Source organism: Perca fluviatilis, chromosome 21 (genome assembly GCF_010015445.1).
Source record: "Perca fluviatilis chromosome 21, GENO_Pfluv_1.0, whole genome shotgun sequence".
NCBI classification, from domain to species: Eukaryota; Metazoa; Chordata; class Actinopteri; order Perciformes; family Percidae; genus Perca; species Perca fluviatilis.
Genome location: NC_053132.1, coordinates 12484709 through 12512298, shown reverse-complemented (window position 1 = coordinate 12512298; position 27590 = coordinate 12484709). Strand labels below are relative to the sequence as shown.

The 27590-nt window shown below is 40.5% G+C and overlaps 2 protein-coding genes and 1 long non-coding RNA gene across 8 annotated transcripts in view; 2 read left to right on the top strand and 1 right to left on the bottom strand.

The window, feature by feature from the left end:
* pald1a (phosphatase domain containing paladin 1a) overlaps nucleotides 1–21679 on the bottom strand; it is a 47190-nt gene extending 25511 nt beyond the window's left edge. For 2 of the 6 annotated variants that reach the window (XM_039787485.1, XM_039787489.1), the window contains exons 1-17: nucleotides 13966–14237; nucleotides 11868–12065; nucleotides 11563–11665; nucleotides 10033–10212; nucleotides 9404–9568; nucleotides 9149–9309; nucleotides 8439–8514; nucleotides 7058–7206; nucleotides 6798–6894; nucleotides 6326–6430; nucleotides 5835–5930; nucleotides 5597–5731; nucleotides 5181–5297; nucleotides 4557–4736; nucleotides 4206–4403; nucleotides 3750–3890; nucleotides 3564–3635 (exon numbers count right to left, since the gene is read on the bottom strand). In XM_039787485.1, the coding sequence (XP_039643419.1) occupies nucleotides 3564–3635; nucleotides 3750–3890; nucleotides 4206–4403; nucleotides 4557–4736; nucleotides 5181–5297; nucleotides 5597–5731; nucleotides 5835–5930; nucleotides 6326–6430; nucleotides 6798–6894; nucleotides 7058–7206; nucleotides 8439–8514; nucleotides 9149–9309; nucleotides 9404–9568; nucleotides 10033–10212; nucleotides 11563–11665; nucleotides 11868–12065; nucleotides 13966–14027 (2235 nt within the window). In that variant the 5' untranslated portion in view covers nucleotides 14028–14237. Of the gene's footprint in view, nucleotides 1–3563; nucleotides 3636–3749; nucleotides 3891–4205; nucleotides 4404–4556; nucleotides 4737–5180; nucleotides 5298–5596; nucleotides 5732–5834; nucleotides 5931–6325; nucleotides 6431–6797; nucleotides 6895–7057; nucleotides 7207–8438; nucleotides 8515–9148; nucleotides 9310–9403; nucleotides 9569–10032; nucleotides 10213–11562; nucleotides 11666–11867; nucleotides 12066–13965; nucleotides 14238–15281; nucleotides 15429–17743; nucleotides 18044–21479 lie in introns of those variants that run through there. The other 4 variants (XM_039787486.1, XM_039787487.1, XM_039787488.1 and 1 more) reach the window with 4 other exon arrangements.
* On the top strand, nucleotides 4198–5812 carry LOC120550730. The gene is made up of 5 exons (XR_005637772.1): nucleotides 4198–4262; nucleotides 4344–4470; nucleotides 4650–4807; nucleotides 5151–5314; nucleotides 5522–5812. It is a non-coding gene; the product is annotated as an uncharacterized LOC120550730 (long non-coding RNA).
* Nucleotides 21680–23246: 1567 nt separating the features above from the next.
* On the top strand, nucleotides 23247–27506 carry ndr2 (nodal-related 2). Its single transcript, XM_039787482.1, has 3 exons — nucleotides 23247–23511; nucleotides 25299–26086; nucleotides 26966–27506. Exons 1-3 carry the CDS (start codon nucleotides 23247–23249, stop codon nucleotides 27116–27118), a joined length of 1206 nt encoding a protein of 401 aa, XP_039643416.1. The 3' UTR covers nucleotides 27119–27506.
* The last annotated feature ends 84 nt before the right edge of the window (nucleotides 27507–27590 follow it).

The following is a 27590-nucleotide window of genomic DNA, read 5'->3' as shown; positions in this document are numbered from 1 at the left end:
CACCGTGTGAACTTTTTTGTACAACACTCTGCATGTTCATTTACAGCGTTTTCCTAGCTGAGATGGGCAATGTTTCCATCAGCATGTAAAACCACACCACTGTGTGGCAGTCAGCTGCAGACTAGTTTACCAAACCTTGTTGGTGGCCCCTCAACAGCAGGTTTACTTTGTATACGGAGGAGGAGGAGGAGGAGGAGGAGGAGGAGGAGAAGAAGAAGAAGGCGGCAGAGAGGGAGGAAAGCCAATGAGCAGAATCAGAAAACAAAACAGACAGGCAAAACCCTTTTTACTCATTCAGTTTGTGTTTCAGACCATCAGCATGCAGCCCGACGACCGTCCTTCAGAAAAACACAATCTGTGTCAGGCTGCATAAAAGCTTTACATTTTTCTCCTTAAGACTTCTCTCAAGCTACTATTTTTTTTCTGCTGAAAGTCGCAATACACAACATACCTTTTAATACACAGACTGACTCTACACAACAATTTAATCTACGTTATCAAAGTGATTCCTGTTATCTGGTCCTTTAAATGGTTTACTCCACTAATAGTTTTAAATAGTGATGTAAGGTAGGCCTGTACTTTTATTAGCCAAGTCAATTACAAAAAGTTAACCATCCCAACTATTCAGTTATGAGTTTGTGTGCACCTTAAATTGATATGGTAAAAATAACTACTGATTGGGAATATAAGGATTAAAAAAATATATTTAAATGACAGGTGTGTAGGATATAGGGGGTTCTATTGGCAGAAATACAATATATTATAAATAATTATGTTTTCATTCATGTATAATCACTTGAAACTACAAACTGTTGTGTTTTCTTTAGCTTAGAATCAGTGGGTCCTCTTCCACAGCCCCGCCATGTTGCACTGCCATGTTTCTACAGTAGCTAAGAACGGACAAAGCAAACACCAGCTCTACAGAGGGCCTTGGCGTTTTTAACGTTACCTGAAGGCCACAGTACGTTCTACTACCATTTGGTCAGGGAGGCATTATTATGGATCCCACGTAACTTCTAGGCAAGTCCCGCCCTACGAAGCAGCCCGAGGGGTTAGGCATTGACCTTGAGTGGTTAAGGTTAGGATAGCGGATTGGTCAGGGGATAGGACCTGAACAAATTGGAATACATTACCTAGCGTAAGCATGGACGCCTGGCCAATGGTAGCGTGTGAATGCTATAGAAGGGTAGACCTTGCCTCGAAGTTGCGTGGGTTCCACAATAACGTGTCAGGGAGGGGAATGGGGAAGGGTATTCAGTTGTTTGCAATCTGAAACCTCACCACTAGATGCCATTAAATCCTACACACTGCACCTTTAATGCTAGATATGACAAACTCAACTCGTTTTTAGGCAGCAGAAACAAGTTGTGAACACCAAAATGATTTATTCTCACGTTTGAAGTTGATATGGCGAATCTGTTGGCAAACAGTTCCTTATTTACACATCCAGCCATTACAGAGCAACATCATCATTCATTTGGAGTCGTGTCTCTGACCACCTGATGAATGTAATTCCAGTATTCACTTTTTCTTTTCGTCTCGACCAACTCCTTTGGGAAATATCTGGCTCTTTAGCTTCTAAATGCTCCACTAAGTTCATTAGCTAAGAAAATCTTAACAAAACTAGAGATACCTGGGCGCTTATAATAAGAGGTTTAACGCTCATTAACTAATGGCGTTTTTCCATTACATGGTACCTGCTCGACTTGCCTCTACTCGCCTTTTTTGGTTTTCCATTATGAAATAAAGTCCCTGGTACCTGCCAACAGGTATTTATTTGAGTATCACCTCCTTCGAGGTTCCAAGCGAGCTGAGGTGATACCAAAAGGTGACATATAAACCTGCGGGGCACCGCGGCTGAGCCGAGCCGGGTAGAGCTGGTACTAGCAGTGGGTAAGTGCCGTTATTACACTCTATCACACCTGGAGAGGATTACGTCACACCACTCCAGTTCCTCCATCACGTGATGCTTTGGACATCACAGCCATAGCAACCCCTTTTTGGCAGATAAGGCAATGGGGATGGCAACATCACAAATGCCTTAGAGGTTGAATTGGATGCAGACAAGGTTTCCATGGCGACCACACTGTGTATCCCAGAAACTCGGTTGGCCGCGCTGCTGTGATTGGCATGCGAAATTGTGTGCCTGCAAAGTGAAGCCTCTTTCAGTGTGTCCATTTTTACAGTGCTGAGGACACGGCCAGCAGGTTCCAACCACTGAGTCATTGTCACAACTCTGAATCAAGAGAAACACCAATCAGCTAATTCACAGACACTATTCAGACCAGAGGACAAAGGGCTTTGACTTCTGGCTGTGTTAGCTCAAAGCATTCATCACAGTTGCAATTAAAAAAAATAAAAAAGGGCTGTACATTACCCTTTTAATATACAGTTACGGCATGGTGATGGGATTCATTAAGGAGGTCACGTAAATCTGGGTGAACAACAAACTTTAAATAGCTGCCCTGCTAATAATCGCCTCTGACCACAAGCAAACAACATGTTGAGAAAACTCTCACTTTCTACTGCCTTTATTGAATTAACTACATTAATACATCTGTAAGTTGCTGTTCTAGGGACTAAACAAAGAAGTAAGTGCCACATAAAGAAATTCAAGCTTCATCAACAGAGAAGTGAAGGGTTTAAAAATGGTACAGTACTGGCAATGCAACAACACAACAGCCTCAACACTAAAAGGTCATTAAAATAAAAATACAGGGCTGGCGTAGAGAGAATGTAAACATTTATATTAGTTTCATGACATATATGTAGCTTAAATGCATCCGTTTGATCCTCAACAGCATCAATTTACTTCCCCTATATTCACACTAAAACCTCCTGCTGTTTAGGTAATGTTATTCTATGCAATTACTAAGCTGGTGAATTCATTAGCATCTTCTTTTCTAGTTTGACGAAACTGCATAATGCAGACTTGTTATGTGTACTTTGAGTCATAGATATATTTTTTTGCCAATTAAAATGAGAACACTCGGCACCATGATTAGAATCCACTTCAATTACCACACCCAGCAGATATTTTAGAACAACCACAGATCTCAGATCTGTCTCAGCATCAGCACTGATATAAAACTGCTTGCTAAACACGGTTCTGCCCATTAGTTTCTCGATTAATCATCGGTCTATAAAATGTCAGCAAATAGTGAAAATGCGATGCATAATTTCACACAGTCCAAGGTGACGTCTTCAAATGTCTGACCAACCGCTTTAGTCCCAAACCCAAAAGATATTCAGTTTACTATCATGTAAAGTATGACAGGCAAAAGCATCAAATCCTTACATTCAAGACACTGGTACTAGCAAATATTTGGCAAACAAACAAAAAAAAGGTTTGGTTTATTTTCTGTTGATTGACTAATCGCCTTATAGACTTATCATCAATTTGAATATACTGTTGTTGACCACTTGTCTCAAGTTCCCTGAATTTGTTTTTTAAGATCAGTAGTTTGCACTACATTCTGAGTTTATATAAATGGACAGTTAAAGTAAATTGTTATCATGTGTTTACAAGCTGGAGAAGGCGTTGATTTTTAAAGTGTGCATACCTCAAATTCTCCTTTTGTGTATTTGGCGTCAGGAACACTCACAAACTCATCATCGCCAAACTCTGGAAAACCCTGCGGGTGGAAAACACCAGCTTTTATGTTACTTTGAATCATGAAAACACTCATTTGATCATTTTTAGCTAAATGGTATTAAAGTCCTAAGGATAACTCAAAGAAGCGTCTTACATTAAAGTGCCACAGAGTCAGAACAGAGACAACCATGGCGGTCGTGGTCCTGCCTTTGCCGTTGGAGCAGTTAAAAACGAAGGCTGAGTGAGAGTCCTCAGCCAAGGCACTCTTCATGGCCTCCAACAGCTTATCAAAATCCTGAGAACAAGAACACACACAGAGTTTATGTACAAAAATACACACACAAACTCTACCACATCTTTCAATCTGCAACACTCATGAATAATTATAAAGAAAATGATACAATTCAATACGAGTGGTTGTGAAAAAGTGCAAAATAATTAGATCTGCTTATCATTGTACGGTGAAAAGCTCACAGTAACATTCTCAACCACCAGAGGGAGCACAATGATTATTCATTGTCACCTCTCATCATTACAAGCAGCAACAAAGGAACCTGTGTACCTGCATGTTTGTAAGCACACGTGTGTTTGCACCCCTTCATATCATTACCTCCTCGGTGGGCGCGCTGCAGTCCGGCAGGGGGATGCGTTTGCTGACGAGGCCTGGGTGGGAGCTTTTGTGCTGGTTGAAGATCTCCTGGACTGTCAGGCAGCTTTTAAACATCTTCATCTGTTTCTCTTGCTCCAGGGTCACCTCCAGCCACTTCTGAGCTCGCAGGATCTCCTCTTTCAGAGACATCTCCAGTTTCTATAGGCCACGAGGGGACATGAGAGCATTTTCACTTCAACTAGGCCAAATGCTAAAGCTTCTGATGGTAAAACTAGTGCCTCAGGCACTCTTAAATCACGTATCCGATTGTAACTGCCCTGAAAAGCATCCAAAAGGCATCATTCTCACTACCTCTATTAGCTGTGGGTCAGACAATGGGATAGGAATGTGCTGGTCCAGGCACAAAGGCTCCCTTGGTGTAAAAATCTGACCGTTCCCTTCCAGCACCAGCTCCTCCTGCAAGTTGACCCACAACACGTGGTTGTGCTTCCTCTTCTCATCCGTCAGATGGGCCAAAACTGCTCCGGTAGCCTGCACACAGCAAGTTTACGATTAGATGGCAAGGAACTAGAAGACCGACTCGAGCATCCTGAGATGAGCATGTGAGTCAGTCCTCCGAGTCTATTTGTACTCTCATGAATATTCCTGACTGCAAGGATGAATATTGGTGAGGATTACAAAATAGTCAGTTTGATGTGGACGTTTTCATTGACAATAGGAATGTGCAAAGTCAATCTTTTACAAATTATACTATACCGTAGATTCCAAAAATTCTGAAGTATTATGTGTCCTGACTACTTATGAGGGACAAGTATTACAAATTATAATCTCTCCAAGGAAGTGGTAGTCCCTAAAATAAATTCTCTCAGTTTCAATGCTTCAAGATGATGGCTAGGATGTGTGTGATTAAGTATTGTTAGTCAAGTATTGAGCTTTTCTATTCAGATGATGAGAGTATGAGGGAATCTGCTGCACCTCTGATGTTGGCTGAGCCATTCCATAAACAGGCATCTTGGGCACTCGTCTGAAGTTGACCGCCTTCATCTCCTTCACTGTGCTGAGCACGTCAGGAGCCAAACACTCATCAGCAACCTGCGCAGACACACTCAGTTATGTATAACATAAAATATATAGTGCATTGGAAGATACAGATGATTACATGATTGTGTGAGAAGTCTGTGAGAGATATCTTGAAGTAAAGATTGGCATCATGTGAAGAGCTTTATCAGTATTTAAAAAAATAATAAAAAATAAAAAGCAGTAGCATTTGTATGCATGATACATCTGTGTCCTGCATAATATGGTTTTGGTTTCAGATGACAGATGCAGATGTAATCACAAGTCTAACGCCCACGGCATCAATCTTCTGTGTGTGCGCCCGATTTCCTCACCAGGACGCGAGCTCCTCTGGTGACCAGTTCGGCCGGAGCCGACAACTCTGATAGGTCCATGCAGGCCAGTAACCTGTACAGCCATGTATGGCAGCACATCCACTGGCTGAAGTTGGACACAAAGGCAAGAGGATACTGCAAAATGCAACATATAGTTACAAATCAATATATTTTAATGGCTTGTAAACGTTTTTACTTTTAAATCAATAAAGACATTTACACTGGAAATTCTTTTTACCTGTTCATGAAGGTATGCATTAAATACAATCAAGTAGAAGTAGCGCTCCAAGCTCTGCATGGTTCTGTTAAGAAAGTAGTCTTTGGTACTGCTTCCCTGAGAAACAAACAAAGGCTTCAATATCTGTTCAAAGCAGCGGCTATCATTTCTTTCTTATTTCTTATTGAGGTGTTTTATTTCTCAAGTAACATCTAAACTAAACTTGCATTCAAGATCCCACAGATTGTTTTGAAGCCAACTCTCTAATGTTATCCAATAATCAAGTCCTCCATCAGTTTAAGGGCCCACATTGATGGACATGATTGAAGGACTTTTTATGCATCATCTTCCTTTGATTTCTGTCTCACTCTTGGTTTAAATAGCAGAACATAAATTGAACAGCAGAAGCTGTGTTGAAATCATATGTGGCACAACGTGCTGCCTTGGAAAAGAAATTCAGATTGCTGTCAACGCTGCTAAATCACATCTTGGAAATAAGCATCATCACTAACCTGAATTTGATAATCTTCTCCGATCCCTTCCAGCTTACTCTTGTTTTCATATATTGCTGCTTTTATGTTGTGCATTTCTGAACACAGGGAGATAGCCTGGTCAACCTGTCGGATAAAAACAAAACATTATCAACATTTTTGAGTTACTTTTTTTATTTTATTTTTATGAAAAAAAAAATAATAATTATCTTTTAAATCCTTGATTTAAACAACATAAATCAAACATCCACTCCTGAAATGTTCAATTACCGTAGTAGAAAATTCTTAAAATGAAAACTATTTACAATTACAACTCCTTCTCAGTCCTCAAAAACATTCAATCTATGAATATAAAAATGTTCTTTGTTTCAAATGCTTAACTGCTGGACACAAGACGTGAGTGGTGGCGGACTTAAAGGACCCACAGATGCTCTCTATATATCGTTTTTATTTTTTAACCAAATGCCGTGATGGTGTACATTATCTGCTTTACCTCTTCCATGACCTGCTGTCCATTAGGTAGCTTGTTGATCAGAGACTGGATGACCTGAAACAATGGTTTGGGCTCTGAAGCCGCAGCTTCCTCAACTCTGCAAAACGAGCCAAACAAGGTCAAGTCCTATCTTACATCTGGCATCAAAAAAGGCTCAATGAAACCAATTTCAAAGCTGCATCATTACATTGTATTATCAGACGTGTGATAATGTTTTATGTCATGTCATTCTCCAGATACATTTGATTCAGAGTTCTTACTGTAGTTGTGAATCACCCCTCACACGATTCATGACCAGAGTGCCCAGGATCATGGCTAGATTGGTTCGGCCGACGCCCACCTGGCAGCTGAAGAGCAGAGCAGGCAGCGGACGGGACGCATCGTGGCCCAGAGACAAGCTGGGCCTCTCCTGGAAAAAACATACAGAAGGCTGTAAACCACCTTAAGAGATGAACAGTGTTATAACATTAAAAGGTGGCTAGGGAGGTTAAAACTGGCCTAAATTTGGTTGGAAAATTTAAGTTTTTAGGACAACATGGCTACATATAACCTGCCACACACAAGCACTACAGCCAAAGTCAGCACAGTTTTATTCTTGAGGCCTAAATGTCTTGTCACATGCAAATAACCAAATCAATACTTGCTGGTTCTTAATGTCATTTTGGAAATATCTGAGTTGAGATGAGGAATATATATATTTATAATATAGCCTGTTTAATCCACCAAAATGGGAAGTGAGTGAACAACCTGGAAGTTATAATTGCACAGGAAAATATGAAGGATTGCCATGCCTGAAATCTTTCAACAACAAAAAACTCTAGAAGTGAGACAATTGAGAACTACAAAGAGAAAGAGTGAAAGGAAGTGTAAGACAGGACTTTGTAAAGCTCTGATCCAAACACTTAAAAAAGCAGAGCCACTTTCCAACCACAGGGAACTGGACCGGCTGCTGCAAGTCATTCCAAAGAAGGGCAAAACAAGACAAAAAGAACATCCTGTATGAAGCAGGACGGAAACCAGACAGAGCAGACGACCAAAGAGCGGACATGAAGTGAGTACAAGCTGCAGGTTTTCTGCCATATTTTACACTTATTAGTGAATAATAGCAAAGACAGGACAGATTCAAAAGGCTATATGTGGATTTAAAAAAAGCTGCTGTGACCTTTTCGCTACCTCAGTGAGAAAGTCCAGATGTTCTCCACCATTCCAGCCATTAATAACTTTCATGGCACATCAAAACAAGATTGCATCAAGAGAAGCACAACCAAAAAAGGTCTATTTAATTGGTGTATCATGTAGTGGGGATGAAATGAATCATTGCATTGATGCATCGTGATGCGGACCTGGATGATTCTAAATCGATGCAGTGACAGACTATAATCCATTATAGCCTGCTGAGGTTACTTGTTGATTTTCCAGTCGCTGCCGTTTTAGTTTTTGCCTTTCGTCTGCTGTGTTCAGACTCCGATACATTCATTAAGTGTCTATTTTAAGAGCAAATACAATAAAAGGGGTGTTTATATATATATAAAAAATAATGATGAGGAGGCGACGCATCTTGATGGATTGTGTTATCGAATCGATTCAAATCGTGAGACCAGTGAAGATTCACACCCCTAGTATCATGATTGCAGATCTTACCCTGAGTATGTTTACAAATGCGTCAAAGTCTTCTTCCAATGGTGCTCCCTCCATTGGTAGTGGTAATCTGAAGTACCTGCAATACAACAGATTGTTACCTGGAGTTGAACCCGCACCTGTGGTGTGTCAATATTGCACTTACACAAGTCATAATAAGACACTGCAGATACTGTACACATCTGACCTAAAGTAAGACTCGCCAGCTGAGCTCCCTCATGTTGTTGTTTACTAATCCCACGAGTCTCGGATAGAAACTTTGCCTGCTTCGACAATCCTCGAGGCATGATGGGAGAGATCAAAATCATGGGATCATTTATGTTACCTTAAAAACACACCACCTGCAATTTTAAACTTCATATAATAAAACATCCTGCTGCTTTTCTTGGACAACAAAACATCAAGATAGTCGGAGACCTGAGGGAATAATATATCCTCTTGTCCTGGAAATGTTGTGTGCAGCTCATGACATCTCAAAGCTAATGCTGCTGATCTGATTGCAAACAGGATGCAGCAATCCGTTCGTTTTTTTTATGCGTCCCCCCCACACCCTTTTCTTCTGAAAAAAACAGAGCAACCAGCCTTTGCACAAACAAGTGCCGCTATTTATAACCTGCCCTGCATATTCTACGGCAGGCAGCCACACGTTGCTCTATCTAAACTCACATGCGAGCAGAGGAGCTAAGGGCTAATAAAGGAACAATGTAAACAACCTGTAAGCCGGCATGGTGAACATGGGCCTCTTATAGACCTCCTCAGTCACATGGATGTCCTCCTCACACGTGATGGAGATCTTCTGTGGCTCGTCTTTAAAGTACTCGATATCATTGTAGACGTAGAAGATGTTTTCGTTGAGCTTGGCAAAGTCGTGAAGCTGTGGAGGTAGAAAGAAGCGGGTGTTTTAATACTGCTTTAAACTACATTGTGCCAAAAAACTCATGTAGATGCTGAGTAAGTGTGTTTGTCACCTCCTTCCTAATAGTGATCTCCAGGCTCTCCACCAGCTCCTCCTTTTCCAGGCCATGAAGGTTCTCATGGAGGTTTTCCTTCCTCCTGGGGGTGTACGGCACAAAGTTGTCGTCCTTGTGCAGGAAAACCACCGGCTCCTCTCTTACACAGAAGAATATAACCTCCTGCTTGCAAAAGCACAGCATGACAGGCATCAAATAATAGCTTTTCAAAGTAAGTGGCTGTTGCCTTCTACCAACTACACCACTTCCAAGAGCAACTGGAAACAATCTGTTGTCATATGACATGCAGCACATGAGTAAGGCCTTTAGAGAAGCCTGACATATAATTTTGTCAATTTCATTTCAATTACGGTCAGTTTTCTAGCTGCTGTAAGCAGAGAGATTCATTTTCCACTGGTACACATGACCGCAACTTTCTGTTTGCTCAGTTCTACAATTCAGCCACAGCCTCCACTGAGCACTTGACTCCACAAATATTTACTGACAACATGGCTAGAAAAGAGGCAGAGCTACACACACACCAACACAGGACAATTAAGGGCATAAAATCTACTAGTCAACAGTTTATATGAGCTTGTGTGTGCTCTGCTTGTATAAATGTACATATAAGAGAAAATAACAGTGACCTCGTGTCCTTGTGCCTGGAGCCTCTGAAGAACGTGTCTGAAGCCATTCAGGCTCGGCTGACCCATCCCATACAGCGGGTAGGATCCCTTGACTTGGCGGAAGTTGGGCGCTCCATAGCTGCCCGTGGTATTGAGGACATCTGTCTTGCTGTACACATCCTGGACCATGAAGTACTCCCCCTGGAAGGCAATGCAATTTACATCTCAGAGAATTACTCAACCACAACATATCTTCAGCTTCCACTCGAGCACACATTAGAATTTGTAAATTCTGCAGAGCAAATATGTCAACACTTAAGTGGTTAGATAAATCTGAAAATGGTGTTTATGCGTGAAACAGCTTGCATCCTCACTGGAATTTTAAGCTTTTTAGTTAAGTCCTTAGTTCGTCACCCATACTGAAACACATAATCAGAAAATCAGTCTACTTCCTCCTCTTTCAGTTGGCAAATAACAAAACTGACAGAGTCTGGTTATTCTGTTGTCTCAACAGGTTAATCTCTGCTCTGTCGCCTCCAACTCTCAAAGATTAGTATGTCAAAATCTCTCAAAATATTGACATTTTTACAGTTTCCATGGTCAGTTACAAAATAACGATGTGATTGTGGTTCACATTAATTCCTATACTGTTGCACTTTAACTATCAATCAAATCACCATTTTTCTCTTCAAAGTTGTCTATAAACATAAATCACTGACTAGGGATAAGTTCTGATAAATCCATTTTGGATCCAGTTCCAGGTTGATAAAATATCCAGAATTGTGAAGCTCCATGGGCAACAAATCCCTTCGAATCTTTTATTCACAATCGCTTTTGCCCCTTTCCAAAAAAAACACTACAAAATGCAATATTTGCAGGAGGGTACTAAAGGAGGGGGAACTACAAACCACTTGCTTAAATACATAAATCTACAATCCATCATTTCAAAGTTAGAGCTTTTTGAGTTGCGATTTTGCGATTAGCAGATTCTGGATCCAGATTTGATAACATGCTATCAAACCCCATCTCTACTCAGAACATCCGTACTGTGATCTTAACATTTCTCATACACAACAAGAGTGTGAGCAGACATATTTATATCTTCTGGAAAACGTCTCGAGGTTGGCGTTTTCAGATATGTTTCCACTCTGGAGAGTGTTTTTGAAAACCCCTGTTTTTTGGTTGTGAAAAAAATTATTTGCTTAGTGTGGCCAAAACAGAGAGTAAAATACGTGTTTTCAAATTCATGTGGACATGATCTTACTGTAGGTGAACCCACTGGCCTATGTATACACATGTAAACAGATGCTGTGTGTGACAAAACACTGCATGTCTGAACAGACACAGCAGAGGTGACAGAACAGATCAAAGCCCTGATAGCAGGGTGACAACATTCCTGTTTCAATGGCTGCCCCAGATCATAAAACAGCGCATGACAATGTTCCTATGCCACTCTGCAATTTGGACATGTGAATGTGAAAAGAGCAGACATAAAGACAGGTGAGATGAGCCCACGTCTTTCCAAGACAGCGCTGTGAAGTTTGTCATTACCTGCACCAAGTAGTGCTCGGGCATAGTGTCTGATATCCGGCCCACTTTGTAGTTGGTCTTGAGGATTTCATCGTGAATCTGAAATTCCTGTCTGCAATTATACCTATAAAAAAGAACACAGAATAGCAGGTCTGGAAGGTAAGGAGAGGTCAATTCAATTATCAGCTACTATTTGCCAGGCTTGGTTTGACAAATGTTAAGATAATGGGGGCAAACACTTCGGCTGGGGGTGGGGGGATGTCACCACAGTGATCAAAGAGGATTTACACCCAATTGTGAGAACGCAGATTCGAGGAGGGACTTACGTGATGACGACAGGTGCGACTTTGTTGGTGATAATGGACTTGGCCTTGTTGTTGTGGATGTTGACTGTCTGAAAGGGGCTCATACTGAGAGACTGCCTGCTGTCGGCCATCCCGTTGGCAAGGACACTCTCAAGTGGCGGCGCTACAGAAACAGGCTGTGGCGCAGCACTGGCAGTTGTACCCATGCTCCACAAGCAGCTGTGGATGACATCGCAGCAGACTCAGAAACAGGAAGCAAACACACTCGCACACATACATAAAACCGCCTATACAGTGGCAACACATACAGTATATTTGGAGAAGTACAGCTACATCGAGCAGCTAGCATGGCTGTAGACTCTTACTACAGCGATCGACACCCCCACTCACATCTGTACGGTAAATATGAAGCTACAGCCAGCAGCCAGTTAGCTTAGCTTAGCGTGTTGTTTTAAGAAATGCTGTTTTAAGACTTACATTTTTTGTACCAATCAAAGAAACAAGATGAAAAGTATTAATTTGTGAGCTTTTGAGGTGCTGGTAGGCAGTTTTTGTGTTACTTTTAGACAGAGCCAGGCTAGCTCTTTCCGCCTGTTTGCAGCCTCTGTGCTAAGTTAAGCAAACTGCAGACATACGCGTACATGCGTGATGAGTGCTATCAATCTTCTCATCTAAGTCTCGGCAAGAAAGTAAATGAGCCTTCCCCAAACATCAAACTATTATTTAAACTGGGCTTTTGTTTTGTTTTTAAATTTAGCATTCATGATGCACATTCATGCAGAGGTTTAAAAAATGTTTAAGCACACATACATTTCATCAAGCAGCTGAATCGAAGAACTGTTAAATAGAAGTTATTCTCTACAGATACTGTGAAACTGCTTCTGCTATTATTTCTGATTTATTACATGAAAAGAACATGGAACAGATTGAACCTGTCCGATGCCTTTGTATCTGACAAAGAGCCAGTTTAGGCTACAGTATATGATAAATTACGTCATAAATGTTAATCATGCGATATAAAAAAAAAAATTTAAAAAAAGACAAATTAACAGAAGCAGTTATGGGAGTCTTTTGAGAGAGATAGAACATGCAGAGGTTTAGCCAATGACTCATGAAATCCTCTTTTTAGGTTTAGTCAGCACTCAAATTACAATCCATTCATTTCATTTCTCTATGACTCAATCATGCTGGCATGGGATTGGAGTCAAGTCTGACAATATTCATATTTTAATCATACAGCTTGATACAGAGCACTCAGACCCCCACGCAACCCAGCCACAGGTTTCAAGCAAAACCTCCTCCCCTCTGAATAAACAGTGAGCTTTGCAGGGAGCTCTGCTGATAAACAAACGAGCCTTCCGACAAGTTAGCAGTCAGGAGTAACACTGCTCCTCAACATCACTTATAACATGTAGCTGGTCAGGAACCTAGCAGGTCACCAGAGCACACAAACCGAGGGAGACACACACAAATACACATAAACCCTTAAGGAAGACACAGAAAAACACAGTATGTCACCCAACACCCACTCACAGATACACATAGTGTAACACCGGCGCTGCAAAGTGTAGACCAAAAGCACAGAATCAATCCAACAACAAAATCCGCTTGATGGGACAGGTTCAAAGCACCTCTGTGTGATCATCAGCTTTTTATAGAGTGGACTCTCATTGTGGAGAGAGAAGTGCCAGGTGAGTCATCGCTACTCTCTTGGGCTGAATGGGCAGGTCAACCTTGTACTCACAGACCTTTTGATTTGGTAAGAAGATTCTCTCTCTCAAGCACAACGGGGGAAGACAACAAACATATTGATTTGCTTGTTACTTTGTCTGCCATGGTTAAAGAAAATACAGAAACAAAAACTAAAATGTGTTTTACAGCTTGACCTCAATAAGTTTAGAGTAAAAAGTCTGAAGAGTAAAAGTAGGCTGAATCTCTACCCAAGTTCCATAAAAGGAAGCAACCTTTTCAAAACTACTGTGCTCCAGCTGCCCAAATCTATTTGAGACCTCACCACATACCGAAAGCATCCCAGATGCCATAATTTTGCGACTACCACAAGAAAAACAACAAAAAAACTCTCCCCACTGCAACAATCCACTAAAATGTGACATCTTACGTGTGAGATGAGGAGCGATTTGTACTTCCAGATCCTTTTCTTTGCTGCTTGTTTTCCGCCATGGTGGGTGAAAAAAGGAGTGTGAGAACTTGGCATCACATTCAAAAAGAAATCTTTCTCTTTTGAAAGCCCTTCGGCCAGCCCGTCGGTGGGAAAAACCCTTGTGAGGAGCTCAAAGTGCCCGGTCGCTTGGTATTGGGCAAAAAACTTTAGGAGTTCCAGCTTTCAGACAGCGTCCTACTCATGCTCGTCCTCCCTCCAATATGATGCTGGAGAGTAGTTTCATGCAAGAGACTCAAATCTCTACGGAGGGGACCAAAGGAAGTAGAGGCACATCTGGCAGCCAGATGGCTGAAGTTCAGCTCCCTTTCACAGGGACGTTGTGCACAAAGACGACACAGTTGACTCTTGTGATGTACTGCAAGCAGTACAAAAGGAACACGCCGGAATCATAACTCAATTAATCATTCGATAGAAAATGTATTATTTATCTACATTCACTGGTTACAGCTTCTAAAATGAGAGGATGTAGTCTACTGCTTTTCTGTGTTTTACAAAACTGTAAGTTTCGAAGACGTTATTTTGAGTTCTTGGAGCTTGTGATGGTCATTTTTCACTATTTTTGACACTTAATAGATTAAATAAAAGATTATAGTTATTCTGTCTTTTTCACATTTTGTAATAAATTATTATTACAAGTCAATTTTCAAGATCCATCCCAGAGTCTAACGATAGAGGGTGTTGCATGCTGTAAAGCCGTTTAAGGAATATTTGTGATGTGTGATTTTGAGCGAAAACTGACTTGAATTAATAGTAACAAAAATAAACAGTTGCAGCCCTGGTGTCATGTTTAGGTATAATATTAAACATAATAGATATAAGATGCCTTCTGTGTCTCCTTGACTTCCTATATGGATTGAAAACAGAGCTTACAGTCTGTGCATTCCTCACAGTAAAGGGCATTTACATAGCAAACCCTTTTCAATCTCTGTCACTTTAAGGACATTTAATCAGTAGGTTTCTTTACCCACCACCACAGTCATGCACGATAATATGCATGTTCTAATGTGGCTTGGTCAAAGGCTATAAAACACTCCCGACAACAGATTCTCCCCTTTTCCTCATCCGTACTAGAACTTCCTATATCATATCCCATGTGGTGGTTTCTTTGTAAAATGTCTGAATGTTAAATGAGGCACTTCCTGACAGAAGCTTCGGTTTAACAGGCCTCCAAAGGAAATGTGACATTTTTAATGCTGCAGCAAACACAGCACGCTCACTGAAACTGGTACGTTGAAAACCCTCCTCTGTCTTACCTTAACAGCCTGTCACCTCTGTCGCGAGATCATGGTGCACACACACTTTGGTACGGAAGTTCCTGCTTCACACAAGCTCAGCTTGTCAGCCACACTGATTTCAGCATGGGCAGGCTTGGTCTAGCAGGCAGGCGGGCAGCCGGGGCGGAGGCCTGAGTAGAAATAGCCCTCAGTCATAAACATCCTCCTGGAGATCCAATCAAGGCAACTCATCAGAAAGGCTGTTTATCCCACATGTCAACCAGAGTAGTGTCGCACTGCTTGTGAGGCCAATAAGACGAGACAAACTTGGATTTCACGGCGCAAAAAAGTAAATGGCCAAACAACAACAAGAGGATGTTGAGTTCACCTTTGTGCGTTTCAGCCAGCCAGGCCGTTAACAGCTGGTCAAAGTTAGTAAAAGGAACTAATATTTAAATGAACTGGTTGCACAGTAAGAATAAGGACCATGGAAACTGGAACCTCCTGCCAGCCTACCAGCATTGCTCCATTCAGGGCTGCCCCATTTAAATTCAGCCCGTGTCCTAACTTTGCTGTAGCAACGTCTTCAGACAAAAGGGCCTGAGTGCAGACAGGAAAGAGCGTGCAGCTGCAGGATGCATCTGTTGGTGGCCCCGAGGAAGGATGCAGAGCACTCTTCATTCACAAGAGATGCAGGGGTTCAAGGGAGATGGGTATCACTTTGTAACGCTTAGGAGATCTTTCAACACAACTTCCCATATCAAGATGAAGAAGAGAGCTGCAAGCGTGGCAGCAAGAACCACTTTTCAATGCAACATTGCTCATCTTATTCAAGGATCCTGGGCATTTCTGGTCTCCTTGGAGGCCACTCGTTCAGTCTGCCAATGTTTAAGTCTGAAAGCCTGCTGGCTGCACAAAACCACATGAAGACGATAGAATCATAGTAATGCTGTGATGCTGATGTTGCATAATGTTGCTTCGGAAATCTGCCTAAAACATTTGCAGGAATGTGCAAAAAGACTTTTAATCATTGCTCAAGAACCTAATCTATCAATTTAAAGGTTTGGTGTAATGCAATCCTCATCTTATTTATAACAATGACACAATTCCCCACAGTCTCTCACTCATCACAGGATACTAGACCACCAAACCATTCAATATAACCCAGTCACACATGCCCCGGCCGAGGAAGTGCAAGCACACCTTGACAGGAAATGCTTAGTTGTACTCTCTGAAACTACCTCCCCGCAGCTGTACGCATATTTCACCAATGAGGTTAAGGGTTACAAACAGGCGTGATTCCACAGGACATTGCTAGTTCTTAAGCTAAATATCAGTGCTGCGCGGAAATGAGCTCAATGCTTCCTCTGCAGAAAATCCTTTTTGTTCTCCTTCGACTGTTCCAAAGACCTCATTGTGAATTTGTGTCAACCCAAAGCTCTGATGTTTGTTTTTGTTCAAAATAAATCACCTAACAGCCTGTCCAAAAGGAGACTGAGGTGAAAAGGAAGCCATGTGATGCATTGTTTAAAGATGCATTTTCCAAATCAGATAAAACTACACCCCCAAATTAGCTTTCGCACTGCAAGACAGATTAACAGACTGAGCGCCCAAACTGACTGGAAAACAACTGACTGAAAGGCACTTTTTTTTCAGTTAAAGCAGCAAATCTACTGGGACACAAAAACAAACTATGCTACTGCAGTGAATAGGACATAAATCACACAAATAACCTTTAGCCTTCTACATTCTTGCTTTCACAGCTCAACACTGCGCTGCTAAAAAGGGGTTTGCAAATCTATTTTTAAAACCCTGCCTGTAATTTATTTCATTTCAAGATGGCAATTTTATTCCCCTATGATTTCAAGCCTGCCGTAACGTGGCTTTCATTTTTTTGTAACCCCAGCGTCTGACCGCAATATCCATGTCAGTCAGCCCCACCAGGCCAACTGACAGCATTTCTATTAGTCACTGCTGCCTTAGAGAACCTCTCTCTGGATAGATTTTACACAAATTTGTTTATATGTTTTTATATGTCGGCGCTCAGACTGAAGTGGTAAACTTGTGTATGCGCAAACACATCCTGACTAAGCTGCTGCATTTTAAGTCGACATAGGAAGCCAGAAACCTATCAAACATGCGCGGGTCCTCTTCTAAAGGAATGAGAGCTAACACTTGAGAGGAGAGACTAGGCATGAAGCCATGAAGAATGTAATCCATGTAGCTATGTGAACATCAAACATGAACGAGTTAAACCAAAGGATACCTCTCTGTAAAAAGGGAAAGTAGCTTTTATATTCTATGATAGATAAAGATAACTTTTAGTTTGTTGCATCGTTTAAATTTCAGTCCCAATTATGCAATACTAATCACACAGGGCATCTGAATCGATATTTAGACAATGTAGGTTTCCTTTTATATTCATCAGAAACATATTAATGATAGTGACCACAAGGCTGCAGCAGGACTCAAGTATTATAACAGAAGTATCACAACTATACCTGACATTCAGCTGATCAGTCCATCATCCAAGAGAGGCTCGAATCTCTGAGGAACACAGTGAAAAAAAAACAGAAAATAGTGGGTTAAAAATAACCAAAATGACTTTTCTCCGGCAGGCGGCACACCATTCTCAATCAGACATCCTCGCTGGCATCTCTCTCTCTCGCTCTGATCTGTGAAGCTGATCACACTATGGCAGGCGGCAGTCTCGCATCATTAAAACGTCCTTATAAAGCAAGTCAGTGAACGGGTCCTTCAGTGAGAACAGATCCCAGACAAGCAATCTGCAATAGAAGGCAGAGGGGTGGGGGGCACAGCTCTCCGTCTGAGGAGGTTTAGATGGGTGACGGCATGCTCCCTTGTTTTTATTGTGACTTTTTTGGTATGCAACCCGCATGAGGTGCAAGGCTGCTCATGCATGCTGGGATTTGTGTGTATGTGTGTGTGTGTGTGTGTGTGGGGGGGTGGGGGGATGTAAAAAGGATGTGGAGGCGGAACCAGAGCGGCTTACTCATCATCAAGTCCGCTATCCAATCACTACCGGAGCGTCCTGGCAGCACAATGCCTCCCACACATGGCAGACCTTTTAACAACTATCTCAAACCCATAAATTAAACCTTCACTTATAAAACTTCTTATAATCAGCTGCAGCAGTTAATCCTCACTGACGTGATGTCATGTAGACCTGCCAGGAGGTTGACAATCAGTAACAACTGCACACAGATGACATCACGTAAGCCTAATTCACTATGATGCTCTAATTACTCGATTCATTAGTGGTTAACACATGCCATGTTGAAGGCAAACAGGCTTACAGCTGGGCAAACACTTAGATTTAAGCTTGAGGTTCAGCTGCAAAGGGCTGTGTGCTCTACCTCTTGTAGTCGTTACCCTGAGGTCAGACCATCACATCATGCACTAATGTTCCTATTTCATCCTGTGGGCTGTATAAAGCAAGAACAAAACAAGCAGTATCCAGTGATATTACACCTCCACAAAAAAAAAAAAATAATTCTTCTACGCATACAGTACAACTACTACTCTAAATAAGTAAACAAAACGACAACATCAAGTATATTCTCTGACTGGCTGGGAGAATATTTTCTGACAAAAGTATGTGTAATCAACAGTCTGTCACACGATAATGTCAAAATTAAGCGCATTTACAAAACGTGGCGAGTTGTTTTCAAGATATGGACGTAAAATCTACTGCTGCCACACCTGTTCCTTCCTGCAGCACGAAGACTCTGATGTTCTGGCAACAGGATGAATGTGAAACAAAACCCTCCTATAGCCCGCAAACGTCAAAAACATGAATGAATCAATGAATGAGCAATCATAAACATGATTCACTTTTCTGGGGGGGGGGGGTTGTGACATCCAAACCAAATATCAAAAAACAAGAAGCTGTCTAGTAGTAGATGTTACTAAAGATACTGAATTTAAATTAAATAAAGCGACAAAAAAAAAAAAAGGTACCAAATGACAGTTTCACACGCTTCATTTCCTTCCGATTTGTTCATTAGATGGCGATACAGCAGAGTATATGAAGTAAAAGGATGTACTGTGACACTTCCTCTCTGCTAAAAGTCCCCAGTGGAAGTAAGAGCATACAGCTAATATCACCTGTCTTGTCCAAATCCTTTATTGGGTCTGGTGTCTGTCTTAACCCCCAAAAAAACTATTTGCTAAAAGCCTTGTAACAGCAACAGGAAGGGAGAAGATGGTAAAGCAGAATATTTCACCTCAGCCAAAGTTCAGCTGCTTGGAGAGCATGATAGTTAAATGACTATTAGTTTGATGCAATATTAACTTTCTAACGGTTCTTTATATTTTCTTGCAGTTTAGGGACATTACTTTTCCTTTATAAAAAAAAAAGAAAAAAGAATACAGTCAAGTTTTAAATAAATCACCAACATTAATGCTTTTGGGAAGAGAAAATGACACCCAAAGAGACAAACTCTGGAGCATATTAAATATCCACTTGAGTCCAGTGATCAAATATAACACCTTGCGGTAAAAATTACCCACTGCACTCAGCCATGTAAACAACATTTCTCCAGTCACTGCGACACAGACGTTCATTATCTTATGACAACTATTTCAACTCCAAACAGGTGTTTATACAGTAACTTAACAGATACTTTAAAGGCTGTGAATTTGGATCAAAACAATCAGACTCTAAAATATGTTATGGGACTCAAAATAAAAGAGAAATATCTCATATTTGCTGAAGCAACCCTTGTGTTTAGGGGGTTACCTGCCTGAACAAACCGAAAACCTTACTGGACCCCCGTTTTGAGTTTATCAGTTCCCGACCAATAGCCCTACTTAAATAGTTCATAATAAAGCAACATTTCACACCAGAAAATCAGCAACTTGTCAAGTTAAGCCTGAGAGGAGTAAATTGTATTTACTATTCCTCTTATCAAGATAATCCAAGAATAAATAGCTCAATCATTTCTGATCCAGGGGTCCATTCATCGAGGAGTTTCATGCTCTCACTCTTGATTAATTGTGATGTTCACGGTTTGATCTGCTCTCTCGGTTGTCAAAAGCCAGTTTCTGTCTTCCCCCAGGACGTAAGGTAAAGTGATATGAACAGAAGAGAACGATCCCAGCTGCACGGGCTTAATCAAATAACGGCCGGGACTACAATACATCAAAGGGCATACTGTGTTTTGACTTACTGCGCTTTGGACTTTTTTTCCCTTTACATCACACCTAATGTGAAGAATGAACACATCTTGGTACATTTCAGGAACATTAAACATGTCTATGGGAATTATTTTGCACTGAAGAAATATATTCAGTGATATATTATGTATATAATATAATGTGCTGGCATTCACTAATTATTCCAGACTAAAAGTGTTTTTTTCTGCCTGAGCTGATAACAACATATCATATCTTGGCTATAATATAGTATATTTGAGCATGTAAGTTCATGTTTGACCTTTGGGAACAACATGTGTAACAAAATAAACGAAAAGGTCAACTTACTAGCTTTTCATAGCTTTCAACCGTGTCTTCTGAAGTGAAGAAGCTAATGAATGGATAATTGAGCTTAGATGATTTCACGTTCAATATGGCTTTATATGCTTTATATGGCCACTAAAGTTCTGTATTTGCTATTAATGTTATCCATGTGTGGAAGTTGTTGTTGTTTTGGGCAGTGTTTCCTGTTTTGTGAAAAGCTACCAAAATATCCTCTAATTATGAGTGATACTTGCAGAAATAGGTGCAAATGTTATAATAGAGCCAAAGTAGTAGGTCTGTAGTGTATAACACAAACGTTTTACAAATATAAGTCATTGAGAAAATGTGTGTTTTCAAGGAAAATAAAAGCATAAATTGACATTTATCTGAAAATGTGCTTGTCTTTATGTGTTTGCCTGATGATAATGAGCTACCAACTGGAGGTCATAGCATACCCAACTTTGTATCATTCGTCACTGCCAAATCATTGGCTAGATGCAGTGCACAATACAGCAGGCATGGAGAGTGGGGGGTGCCAAGCACATGTATGCCCCATCAACCACACAAACACTTCGCATTATGAACATAGCCTACTCTTCACTCTTTCAAAGTGCACAGCTGCAAATTCGTGCAATGCATACTTGATAAAGGTGTTCATAAACTGTGAGAGTCTTAGCATCCAAAACGGCATGAATGTTAACTTCTCGGCTGCGGTGGCTCGTGCAACAAGAGCCGTAAACTTTTAAAGCTACTCACCATTTCAACACACGGTGGTAGACAAAAAGCGTCTGGCCTTTAAGAAAACAGGTTTTCAGTAGTCGGTTTGTCCGGTGTGGAGGATGTAGCTACAGTGCACCGTTTATGCTACTGGAAGAAAACAACATCCATTGATTTTTTTGGGGTCCTTTCTCGGGAAATTTACGAGGAAAAGGATTTCGCTATGTGAATAAAAGACGGACCGCGCATGCGCAGTCTGCGGTCATCCTCAGATGTTCTCTTCTAGTCTCACCCATACCAACCATAATTATTCACATCCCAACATCACTAAAATATGAATTACTGAGCTTTGTGACATTGTGTTTGATTCGGTTCTATATCTTGAGAAGCCAGTTTGAAAAATACAGAAATCTAATATATTTCATGTTATTTGTGAAAGTATTAATGGTCCCCACATAAAACTATAGCCTATTACAGAAATATTAGCATTAAAGGAATAATACTATCACATTTAAAACCCCATAAAAAGCATGATATGGTCACTAAAAATGAAATATTGACCATACTTTAAAGCCCTAACAGTGAATTAGTATTATAAGTGAAGCTCTGACAGTTAAAATAGGATAAAAAGAGATAAGGTGATGTATGTTGTTGTTCATTGTTACCTTTTATACTATACATACATATACACATACATACATACATACACATATATATACACACACATATATATATACACATACATACATATATATATATATATATATATATATACACACACACACACACACACACACACACACACACTAATTAGTTCACCTACTTGTATGTAGCTATGTTCCTGTAAATTGTTCTTGGAGCTGTGTGTAAGTAGAGCAACTTAAACTCCTTGCATGTTATATATTTAGCCAATGGAGCTGATTCTGATTAACTGACCTTAAGCTTTTTTCATATAGGCTCATATACAGTAGGCTACAGATGTTTATAGGCAAGGCAGCTTTATTTGTATAACATTTCAGCAACAGGGTAATTCAAAGTGCTTTACATAAAACATTAAAGAGCAGTTAAAAACAATTAAAAATAAAAAAACAGATCAAATACGGAATAAAAGTTACAGTGCAGTAAAAGAAATTAACAATTATTTCAAGAAAGGCAACATCAAAAAGAAAGGTCTTCAGTCTTGATTTAAAAGAACCGAGAGTTGCAGCGGACCTGCAGTTTTCTGGGAGTTTGTTCCAGATATGTGGTGCATAAAAACTGAACACTGCTTCCCCCCTATAATTTATAATAGAAGATAGCCTACATTGCACACAATATCATACTGTGCCATGGGCTACATGTTATTTATAATCCTGATAAAAGCCTATACTGAATATTGAGTGATGGGTTATGTTAATGTTTGTAATGTTTCATTAGTAGGCCCTATCTTATACTGTATTTCACATCAGCCCAATCGTTCTCCACATAGTCCATTTCAGACGGTATTCAGTAGACTAGGCCTACATTACACTTTTGGAAAGCCTAACAATTAGTGTAAACCAAATAGCTGAAACAATTAATCCAAGGATGGGGAATCAGGCTGCAGAAGCCGCGCAAACAAAGAGCTGAGATCCTTGTAAACACGTACCCAGGCGCCTCATTACCAACAGAATGGATGATGAGCTGTCAGGTAACAAGTCTTGAGGACGCATGTCAATTTCCTTTAATGTTCTCAGCTACTTGTTAAACATGAAAGGGGGTGGGTGAGGGTATATAAGACACCCCTAATCTCCGAGTAGAGGAATTTGTCATTAACCGGCCCAAAACATGCGTTCATTGGGAGCTCTGACTGTTGCGCTGCACGCATCTCTGCTGGTGCTGCTGGCTCGGGGGATTCAAATGACCAGTGATGGAGTTTATAAGAGGCCGTTGCAGCGTTTTCCCGTGGTGGACCGATCAACCGGGTACCACTTGCCAACCTACATGATGCATCTCTACAGGAATTTCAAATCCAACTTTTCCAGGCCTTTGGATACTATGGAGCAAGATGCCGCAAAGCAAGCAGACACCGTGAAGAGTGTGATGGCTAAAAGTAAGATTTCTGTGACTAGCCTATATGGAAATGCTAGGCTGTGTAGGCTATAGACCACGAATGAGCAGGGACAACAAGATGATGGGGAATGTATACACGTCTTTATTCGTTTTTTCAGCTGTGTCAAAGTCAGATCACTCCTCTACCACTTAAAAGCCCTCTGAAATGTTAGGTTTTTGTGTGTGTGTGTGGCTCAAGTGTTGTCCTGTCAAAGCTGCGAGCCAGACGACCTTTAGAGGGTTTCAATCCACATCCTGCTCAGGGGGGTGAATAACCATGCAGGGATCAGCGTGTGAAAAGGCCAGTTTTCTGTCTAATTCTCAAAGCAAACCTCTTTTTTCTTAAATAGGTGATGTTGATTAGATATGTCGCCAGACATCCCCCTATACAAATCTCTTGCTAAGTCAAATCAACAACTTCCCTTAGTTCTTTTTTCACACTTGGCTTGATTAGATTAGAGCTCGGGATTTAATGGCACAGGGAGCCAATAGAGGACAGCCCTCCCTGCTGCTGAATCTAACTTCACATCGCTGCTAGGTGTTAGAGTTATTACCTATTTGTTTGACTGAGGATATGCAGAAGCCAGGAGAGGTAGATGTGCTAAATGATTGGTTTCGGCTCCGTGTTTGGTTTGAGTGGATGAATAGCGAGGATGGTTTGCACTTTTGATCAACCGTCTAGTTAAATAGGCCAATGCACTGGACAATACACAAGTTAGATGTTTAAAATGCTTTAATCCTTGAGATTAATTTGAACCACACCTGTTCATTGAATCACAATGAGCCCCCATTACAGATGTTGTCCTACACCGGAACAATGACTGGATTATTTTTGAGAAGCAGCTTTGATTTGCTGAAATCTTAATCAATACAGACTCATTAATCATGAGGTCATGGTAGAAAGTTATCAAAGGGAATTATACTATGCATTTACTGTTCTCCCTACAACTCACTTTGCTAAAGAAAAAAGGTGGTTGGACCTACAAACACAAGTCCTAACCGTAATTAACCCCCCAAATTGCAGTTAATATAGACATAATGGTAAATTATTTTCGTTGGTAATGGAGGTTTTATATGAGAATAAATCAAATTGTTTCTGGGTTGCACTATAATTGATCATTTTTGTATTTGTTGATTGAAATGTATGCATCCATTTTAGTATTTACAATACAAACATAGGCCTACAATTATTTCGCTTTTTTACCAGAATGTAGGTACTGGGCTATATAGATTTAAAAGAAATCCTATCACAGTAGCCTATAGACGGTAAAATTTCATATCACAATATTGATATACATTGTGATATAGTTAATCTTTAATGCAATTGAGAAAATTAATGCCATTTGCAATGAATTAAATAACGTGAAAAAGCAAGGTTCATCACATTAATGCAACAATTCCTTTAAATCAAAATTGCCATTAAAGCAGTCCTGCCTACAATGACATAATATAACCAGGGACATTAAGATACAAAATACTGTAGTATAATATTTAATCTGTTTATTGTTTAACAATTTATGCTGCAAGTTTAATGCATAGATACATTTAAAAAGATACATCTGTTGTCTATGTCCTGATTTATTACTAAATACTGTTTCCAAGAGCAAGTCTTAAATCAGTGAAGGAGATAATTACCTCAATTTTATTTTATTTTATTTCTACAACGGGTGGATTTTGCTTCTCTGGCACATTCATTTGTGTATTGTCATATCAGTGTGTTCTAGCATATCCACTAATGATAAGCTGTCTGATACAATTATGCTAATTTTTCTCTTTTCACTACATTAGGTTTGACGTACAGAGAGAGGCGCTGGATTGCGACCTTTGACCTCCATGCCCTGCTGGCTGACAAACAGATCCAGGCGGCAGAGCTACGAATCAGGCCTCCTCGGACACCGAGTGCTTCCAACATCACTTTGGAGGTCTATCACCAGCATGGCGAGGCGTGCCAAACGCACAAGAGCTGCCAGGAACGGCAGCTGGTGGGGCTGCTCACTGAATCATCACTGGTCACTTCATCACAGAGCTGGAAAGTGTTCAACATGACAAAACCTCTCTTGGGCTGGCTCAGTCGAGAATCAGCGGCAGAGAGAATTCCCCACAAAAGAGTGTCGAGAAGAAGGAGAGTGGTAAAGACAAAGAGAGGCCTGTCACTTCCTGATCAGCCGGTCTTTGTGGCGAGTCCAAGAAGAGAGCAGGACGTGAGTGACCGGGCCTTGTTGGTCATCTTCTCACAAACTGGCTCTGATGAAAACTCAAAGGTCAAAGCGAGCTTACTCCACACAGCTGAACAATCCAAGTTCTTGTCCCCTGCTGAAATCAAAAGGGCCCGCTGGCCAAAGAGGCGCAGGAGCAAACGGGGCCAGGCGGACCAAACTGTGAGAAGCCTGGAGGCGTCCAAAAGAGGGAGTGAAATATCTCTCTGTCGCAGAGTCGACCTGCATGTAGACTTTAATCAAATTGGCTGGGGGTCCTGGATCATCTTTCCTAAAAGATATAACGCCTACCGCTGTGAGGGTCCCTGCCCTGGTCCCCTGGGAGAAGAACTCAATCCAACCAATCATGCTTACATGCAGGTGAGTGGTGCAGATTATCTATGACGGTGTTATTGTGAATATAATAATAACTTTATTTGTATAGAACTTTTCAAAACCAAGTTACAAAGTGGTGAATATGACAACAGATTCAATATCTTAGACATCAGTGTGTGCTGCTTGTGTTGATACTTTTTCCAACATTTGGGACACGGAATTGGAGATACTGGAGCACCCAAAAATTATCCCTAAATGACGTACAGTATTTGGAATTATCACTGAATTGGTTTCGCTGTTTGGAAGGTAATTTACAGTAAATCTGACGAACCATGAATGCAGCATAATGCTCGAGACTACAGGAGGAAACACGACTAGAAAAAAAAGATATGCAACTGCAAAACCAACAATATTGAAAGAGTTTAAGCTGCAATGATTTGTCATTTTACCGATTTGACAATTAACCTGTGACTATTTTGATAATTAATTAATCATTTTGAATTTTCAAGCAAACATTCCAACATTCGCTGGTTGCAACTTCTCATATGTGAGGATTTTTTTCCCTTGTCATATCTGACAGTAAACTGAATATCTTTGGTTTTGACTGTAAATTAAATAAAACAACTAATTTGAATGCATCACCTTGGGCTGTGGATAATTATACATTTATTTAACAAACCAATTAATTGAGAAAATAATCAGCAGTACTAATCAACAATGGGAATAATCATGGCTTACAGTCCTATAAAATAGATTCAAATGATAATAGGTGCTCTCACAAAACCCTCACTGGCATAAACCTGAATAATTGAACTGAATATTTAAAAGTATTTGTCTGTCTTGGTGTCTTTATTTACAGAAATTGAATATTTTGAGACTGTAATTATCTATCTCAGTCCCCTGTTTTGTTTCTTCCTTTTCCAGAGTTTACTGAAACATTACCACCCTGACAGAGTGGCATCGCCCTGCTGTGCCCCAACCAAAATGAGCCCATTAAGCATGCTGTACTACGAGAACGGAGAAATGCTCCTTCGACATCACGAAGACATGATTGTGGATGAATGTGGCTGCCAGTGACAAGTACAACTATTGCTAAACATTACCTGTGTGGCTGAGTGGTGTTAACAGCATAAAAAAGATGCTGTGCAGGAGCAGCCAATTTCTGAAAAACTAAAGAATACACTTAGCCAGAAGGAAAAAGCTCTTTGATACTGTCACTGTGCACTCTAGGGTTGTAGCTGACCTATGTGCAGAGCCAGGATTTTAATTTGTGATGTGAGCTCTGGTTTCTCAGAAGAACACTGTTATTTTACAACTCTATTTCCCTTATCAATTTCATCAATGTAAACATGAAATGACAATGTTGTTGAATATTCCAGCACTGTTTTGTATTGTACACTACCATTTGTGTAATTAATGTATATTTATTGTAGATATTAAATAAATTGTATTTATGTACATTTTGCACATGGTATTTTTGTTATATGTATTTTCTTATGTTTTATTACTTATACTGTACTATCCAAGGTTATTGTTAGCACTGGGGCTA

Bases quoted from the DNA above. Each gene is read 5' to 3' on its own strand.
- ndr2 (XM_039787482.1), top strand. From the start codon at position 23,247: ATGCGTTCATTGGGAGCTCTGACTGTTGCGCTGCACGCATCTCTGCTG. The intron at 23,512-25,298 runs GTAAGATTTCTG...TCACTACATTAG, and splicing joins GAAGAGTGTGATGGCTAAAA to GTTTGACGTACAGAGAGAGG. The intron at 26,087-26,965 runs GTGAGTGGTGCA...TTCCTTTTCCAG, and splicing joins CCAATCATGCTTACATGCAG to AGTTTACTGAAACATTACCA.